This window comes from Echinops telfairi, unplaced genomic scaffold, assembly GCF_000313985.2.
Source record: "Echinops telfairi isolate 266 unplaced genomic scaffold, ASM31398v2 ScPeMD7_29;HRSCAF=101, whole genome shotgun sequence".
In the NCBI taxonomy this organism is placed as follows: domain Eukaryota; kingdom Metazoa; phylum Chordata; class Mammalia; order Afrosoricida; family Tenrecidae; genus Echinops; species Echinops telfairi.
This window is the reverse complement of record NW_022103926.1, coordinates 9,516,836-9,523,443: the sequence shown is the minus strand read 5'-3', so window position 1 is coordinate 9,523,443 and position 6,608 is coordinate 9,516,836. Positions and strand designations below refer to the sequence as shown.

Sequence of the window (6,608 nt, the reverse complement as noted above, 5' to 3'; positions counted from 1 at the left end):
AGGATGGCAGAAGTGGTCTCTAACCCAGAGAGCAGGTGTCATGTTCAGTGGGTTCTTAGGGGAGGTGGGCTGGAGGGGCTTGTTGGTGTTGAGTGTGGGGGCTGGAGCTCTGTGCTTCCTCACCCTGCCCAGGCTCCTTCTGTGCTGTCCCACTGTCGTCCTCAGGACTTGGCCCGGGAGTCAGGAGGGGTCTACTGTGTGGTGCCTTCCGCTGTTTGACACCCCTTTGTGCTTTGTTGATCAACAGGAGCTTGAAGAAATCCGCAAATGTGGAATGAAAAACTTCCGTAACATCCAGGTTGATGAAGCTAATTTATTGACTTGGCAAGGGCTTATTGTTCCTGTGAGTATTGAACCCTTCCTCCCCTTCTGACAGATCGTGGGGGCGTGCTGCTGGCCTGCTTGCTCTCGGCTCCCAGGGGGGGCTCTTGGCCAAGGCAGGCAGCAGGTGCTAGGAGGGGGTTGTCAGCTGGGGGCCTCGGGTTCATGTTTTGGTGCAGCCCTTGGAGTGCTCCGGATGTGAAGTGTGGACCCTAGGGGAGAAATGTGTGTCTGTGCTCTGTCCTTCCTGTCTTCCCCAGCTTCTGCATACCTGACCTCACTTTGCCAAGCTAGGTCTCTCGGGAGATGGGAACATGGCATGGGCCCCGGTCAACCGCCCCAGTCCCCTGCCCCTGCACCCTGCTCAGCTCTGCATCTTTGTCTCTGTCCCTCTGGGTGCCTGTTTCGTAGGCATTTTTCTTGGTGCGTGTGCAGGTCCATCTGTCCGTCCCCATCCCCCCCAGCCCCCATCACCACGTGACTCCCATGTGTTCTCATGGCCCTCTTGCCCCCTCCCCAGGGTCTTTTTCTAGGCTGTGTGCCTTCAGTGTGTGTCCCCTCAGCTCCAGGCCCACCCAGCCTTCAGCCTTCTGCCCTGCCCTCCGCTGGGCTGGGCTCCCCTCCTAACACTGGCCTTTCCTTCTCGCCTTTTCCACCCTCTTGCCAAACCCCCAAGCCTCTTCTCACTCAGCTCTGTCTGCCCAGTCGCTTGCTCGCTAAGCGCCTCTTTGGGGACTGCCAACTGTCCTGTCACCAGGGAGCCACTGGTCGCTGCTGCCGCACTCCAGCATGGGTCCTTCTCGTCTCTTCTCTCTTGCTACTTATGCTTGGGTTTCTCCTTCTTCCAGCACCGTAGGTGAGGGTTGCATGCAGGGGGTTCCTGGTTTTCTCCTCAGCTTCTCCCTTGGAATGACCCCATGTGCCCACCGGGTGGGGGACCCTGGCCGTCTCTCAGTCTCCAGTCACCTGGGCTTTTAGCTGTGATCTCTGTGGAAGGCCGTTGTTTCCTCCTGCTCTTCTCCGTCTGCTGTCTGCACCCAAGCCCCAGCCTCTTGGCGCTGCCCTCACTTAGGCCCACCCCGCTGTGGGACAGACCGCCTTCAGGCCACTGCTGCTGCTGCTATTTGGCCAGCCGAATACTGTACCGAGTTCTTCTCTGTGGTGGTCAGGAGGACACAGCCTTTTTAAGTCCCTGCCACGTGAATGGTAAAAATCAGATTTGCAACTGACGGGCAGCATCACGTGAGTCACGCAAAAGGACATACTTTACAGTGTTTTTAGCAAATGTGGCCGAGTAGAAATCCACCATTGAGGCAATTTCTGCCCGCTGCCTGCCCTCCCTGGAGGACTGAGTAGCTTTGCCCCCAGCAGTTTCAAAGGTGTTCTCTGTGGCAGCAGGCCGCTGCCGCCTCTCTACCGCAGAGTAAACTTGGGTGCTCCATCCGCCAACCGTGTGGGCTGTATGCAGTCTAGTGCTTTAACCATGGTGCCACCAGGGCCCTTTGGCAAGTGCTCAGCATGTGTGCCTCTGGGAGCTCACTGGGCGGTTTGGAAGATGAGTCTCCTGGAGGTGAAGGGGCTTGAGGCACAGATGGGCAAGCCCCTTGTGGGAGAGCCAGCCCAGGCCTCCAGCCCTTGCCTGCTATAGGTGAAGGCCAAAGGCTGAGAAGAGGGGCGGCGAGGTCCATCTCCCCAGGTGATGGGTTCTGGACTAGCATGTGACATAAGGAGCTAATGACTCCTCTGTGGACTTTTCTGGAAAATGATCTGGAGGAGTGAATGGGATGGCTTTAAGTGAACCCTGTGAGCTGGCCTGGCACACTTGGAGGCCATACTCGTAGGGTGGGCTTGGCAGCCTCCCACTCCCCACCCCAGTACCTGAGGGCCCGCACCCACATGACCTCTCCTCTGCCCTCCCTGTGTTACTGCCTAAGGCCCAGGGTCCTGTGAGGTGCGCTTCCAGAAAGTTGCACTGCCATGTCCTGCTGCCCTTGTCCCTACCCCATGCCTGGGCCTCTGGGTCTCTTAGCGAATGCTGGTCTGTGCAGTGAGGCAGTGAGACCTCCAGAAGGGGGAAGCCGGCTAGGTGCTTTTGGGGGCCACCCCTATCTTTCTCCAGAGCAGTACAGGTGAATTCATCTTACGCCTGTCTATCATGGTAAAATATTTATGACGAAATACCTGCCGTTCCACCTGCTGGTGTGCCCCGGTTCAGTCGGTTCACCAGGTGTGGAGCCATCATGGGCAATTAATACGAAATACTCCTGTGGCGGGAATGTGAGGGGATTGCAAATGGCGGTGGTAAACTGGAAAAAACAGATCATGGAATTCAAGCTCCCTATAACAGATCCACCCAAATGTTCACCAGCACAACAATCACGTGTACAATTCAGTGCCATTGGTTGCATTTTTCATGTTGTGCGACCAAGAGCATGCTCCTTTTCTGAATGTCGTCACCATTATCATCAGCTCACCCACTGCCGCCTCAGCAGTTACCCTTGAGTGCCCTCTCCCGACTATTCCTCTTAACTATGAAGAAGTCGTTATCTGTTTCATACGAGGGTGGGGTGTCATGTAGTCATGTGTCCTTTTGTGACTGGCTTGCCAGGGGCTTAGTCCAGAAGCATCACTCGTAGGGTTCCGGTTCCTATACACACCCAGGTCCCTTCTCATCAAATGTGCCTAAACAGGTCTCTGCCATTGGACAGGGATCCACCTAGAGTCTCTGTAGGTTGTTTTAAACAACAAAACAACACTAGTGTGCCATGGAAAAAGTTAGTTTGGAGGGCAAGGCTGGTGCTCCTTTTTAACAGAACTCCAGCGGGCATCTCACGTCAGGGCTTTACTGATAGCTGAGCAGCTGTCTGTCCACTGTCTGTATAGATCACGTTTGTGTGCCCAACGTCGTTTGATGGGTGTGTACAGGGTGTCTCTCCTTTGTGGCTTTTATGATTAGTACTGCGACGGATATTGATGTGCCCCCAAAACCAAACCCACTGCCATCGGATCGATGCCGACTCATAGCGGCCCTGTAGAACAGGGTACAACTGCCCCTGTGAGTTTCTGAGACTTGTCACTTTTATGAGAGTAGAACCCCCTGCCCTGTCTGGTGGTTTCAGACTGCCGAATCACAGCCCACGGCAAAGAACCTCGAAGCTACCCGGGCTCAGGGGACGGAATTTTTACAGAGATGTGTTTAAATCTGAAGTTCAAAACTGAAGTCTAAAGAAGAAAACACCAACCACCATCCTGCCACTCAGCAATCTGGCTCCTCTACCATTAGGAACTAGGTGTTTACACTATGATGATTGGGGCTCTTTGTGACACGTTCCGGAACTGTACAGCACCCAGAATGTTGGTACAAAAAAGACAGACCAACCTGCTGCCATGGAGTCAGTGCCAGCTTGTGGTGTCCCTCCTCCGCCGGTTGACTAGAGCTGTTCCCTCGGGTACCCAGTGTGACTGATCATTAATCATTTCTCATGTTGGCCCTTGAGGTCATTGCTATTTGCCGGGAGTTGTAACTTTTTATTGTGAGTGAGGTGAAGATGGACAGATTTACTCTGGTCTCAGTGCCTCATTCAGTAATTCACACTTTCGCATTGATGGCCCTCCCTACAGTGAAACTGGTTTGCTGTCCTCCTTCCTCACCTTCCGAACTGTGTCCTTGGGCCAGTGCTGCCCTTTTGATCTCAAACGGTTGTTTATTTTAAGGTGTCCCTCCTTAGTGTTACTCTGCCTCTTAGAAACCCTATTGTTTGGCTGGAAATTGGAACCATGGGGTGTTTTCTGGATTTTCAATCCTTCGTTTATGGACATCTTCATGTAAACTCTTACTGTATGCATGTGTTTTTTATTCTATTTTTAAAAAGAGAGCCAAAGCTGTAAAACTCAAACCTACTGTACTCTAGCTCTTAGCAGCTCTATAGGGCCAAGGAGAAGTGCCCCTTGGGCTGTACATTTTTCCTAGAGCAGTCAGCCTCATCTTTTTCCCGTGGAGCAGCTGGTGGGTTTGAACCGCTCACCTTATGTCCCCTGTGAAAGCAGTTGGTAGTGCCACTGGTTCTCTGGTCTCGGGCTCCAAGAAGCCAGGGGGGAATTACTTCCGGGAATGTGGCTTTCTCACTGTCCTTGGCTCTGGACAGAAGGAGCTTCATTGTTGTGACTCAGCTGGCTGGTCATGAACTTTGGAGACCGGCATCAGACTAGGATGAAGGACATTTTGTGTGAACTATTTGATGCTAGCTGACCTATATGGCCCCAAAGGCTGTTTATCAGACCCTCCAGCCCTGCCTCTTATCGCTTATTCTCATTTGTTAAAGGTGCATTCTGACCCTTTAACATGCATTCTGGTCATGATTTATACCCCCTGTGAGGAGGTGCCCATGTGTAGATGTGGTTCCGTTATCAGGGGGTGTTGGGCATTTCTCCAGAGGGGGGGTGGTCCCAGAGTCAGGTGTTTCAGAGCCCAGGCTGTGGTTAGAAACCCACCCCTTGCTTGACCACAGGGCAAGTAGCACAGTGACATAGTCAGTTCCACTTGATCTGTTTCCTCCCAATGGGAGAAACACTTAACCCAAGGCTGGTTACATGTTGGGCTGCTAACCGCAGGGTCAGCAGTTCAAAATCTCCACTCTGAGGGAGAAAGCTGGGATTCAACTCATGTAGAGTCACAGTTTTGGAAACCCACAGGGGCAGTTCTACGCTGTCATAGAGGGTCTCTGTGAAGGGTCCTGGTCTCAGTGGCAGCGAGTTTGGTCTGAGTGCTGGGTTCTGGGTTGGAAGGGTGCAGTGGTGTGGCAGCAGGGCACTCACTTCCCAGACAGGAGACCTGGCTGGGGTTCCCAGCCCCTGTACTCCCGGGTCTGTCTGTTGGTGGAGGCTTCCATCCTGCTATGAGACCGAACAGGTTTCAGCGGAACTTTCAGTGTAGGAGGAAAGGCCTGGTGACCAACTTCTACAGATTCACTATGGAAGCTCCTTGGGCTGCGGCGTCTGAACCTGCCCTTGATGGGGCTGCCATAGGTCTGGGGCCCCCTGCGTGGCAGCTGGCAGCAACGCCAACTCCAAAACCAAAACGGGTAATTTCAAACGACTGACCATCAGGGTTAGCAGCCCACCTACTTACCAACCGCTACGCCACCAGGGCACCTGTAGTCCCCCCAGTACATACATGACGAGGCGGTCCAGTCATCAGCCAGTCCAACTCAATAGCAACCCAAGAGAGAATTGCCAAGGCGGTAAATCTTATGCTGGAGCTGGCTGCCTCCTCTTTCTCCCATGGAACAGCTGGTGAGTTAGAACCGTTGACCTTGGCAGTTAGTATCCCAGTACTTAGAGTGCCACCAGAGCTTACCCATTTAAAAACAAACAAAGCTCGAGAATATATTCTAACTTATCCTATGAGATTGGAATTATCCTGACACCAAAGCTGAACACAAAATTTTTTTACAAAATCATAGATGTATCAGTTCTAAATAACATTTTAGCAAATTAAATCCAACATTATTTTAATACATAATAACCAAGTCAATTTTATCCTAAGAATATGGGTTGTTATAATATTCAATGACCAAATCATGTAATCTGCAACATTAATAAACTAAGGATAAAATTTCATCTAATCAGTCTGAGTCTATATCAATAAAAACAATTGGCAAAATCAAAAAAACAAAAAACAAACAAACAAAGCTCGCTGCCACACGAGTTCATGCCGACTCCTAGCCATTATATAGGACAGGGTAGAATTCCCCTGTGGGAGTTTCAACTCTTTACTCAGGAGTCGAAAACCTCATCTGAGGATGCCTGGTGGTTTTGAACTGCCGACTTTGTGGTTAACACCGCAGTGTGTAACCACTACACCTGATTGGTGCTGTTGGGTAAGCATTAGACTGCTAACTAGAGGTCAATGGTTCAAAGCCACAAGCCTTCCTTGGGAGAAAGGGGGCTTTCTGCTCCAGTAAAGATGCACACTGTGGGCCAGAGTCGACTCAATGGCAGTAGGTATGTTGAGTATGAATGCAGTTTTCTGGGGGCAGGCTGCTGGTGACCCATCACAGTTTCTTGACTGCTGTCAGAGACCCTTCTAAAATCTCAGAGACCAAGGACCGTCTGTTACTCCCAGTACTGCATGGCTGCAAAGTTGTCTGCTAGTGATGCTCTCCGGAGTGGGGCAGCTTAATGTTGCATATGAGCCCATTTCCTGGAGCGTTGCCTAATACTTTTGTGCAACAAAACATGTTCTCTTGGGCGCATCCTTTGTCATTTCTGAGCTGTTACCTCATACT

At 51.6% G+C, this 6,608-nt stretch overlaps 1 protein-coding gene across 1 annotated transcript in view; it reads left to right on the top strand.

Annotated features, from left to right (window-relative positions):
• The first annotated feature begins 235 nt into the window (after positions 1-235).
• UBE2L3 (ubiquitin conjugating enzyme E2 L3) overlaps positions 236-6,608 on the top strand; it is a 16,765-nt gene continuing 10,392 nt past the window's right edge. Inside the window, exon 1 of the mRNA XM_045289597.1 lies at positions 236-343. Within this exon, the coding sequence (XP_045145532.1) occupies positions 275-343 (69 nt within the window). The 5' untranslated portion in view covers positions 236-274. The remainder of the gene's footprint in view (positions 344-6,608) is intronic.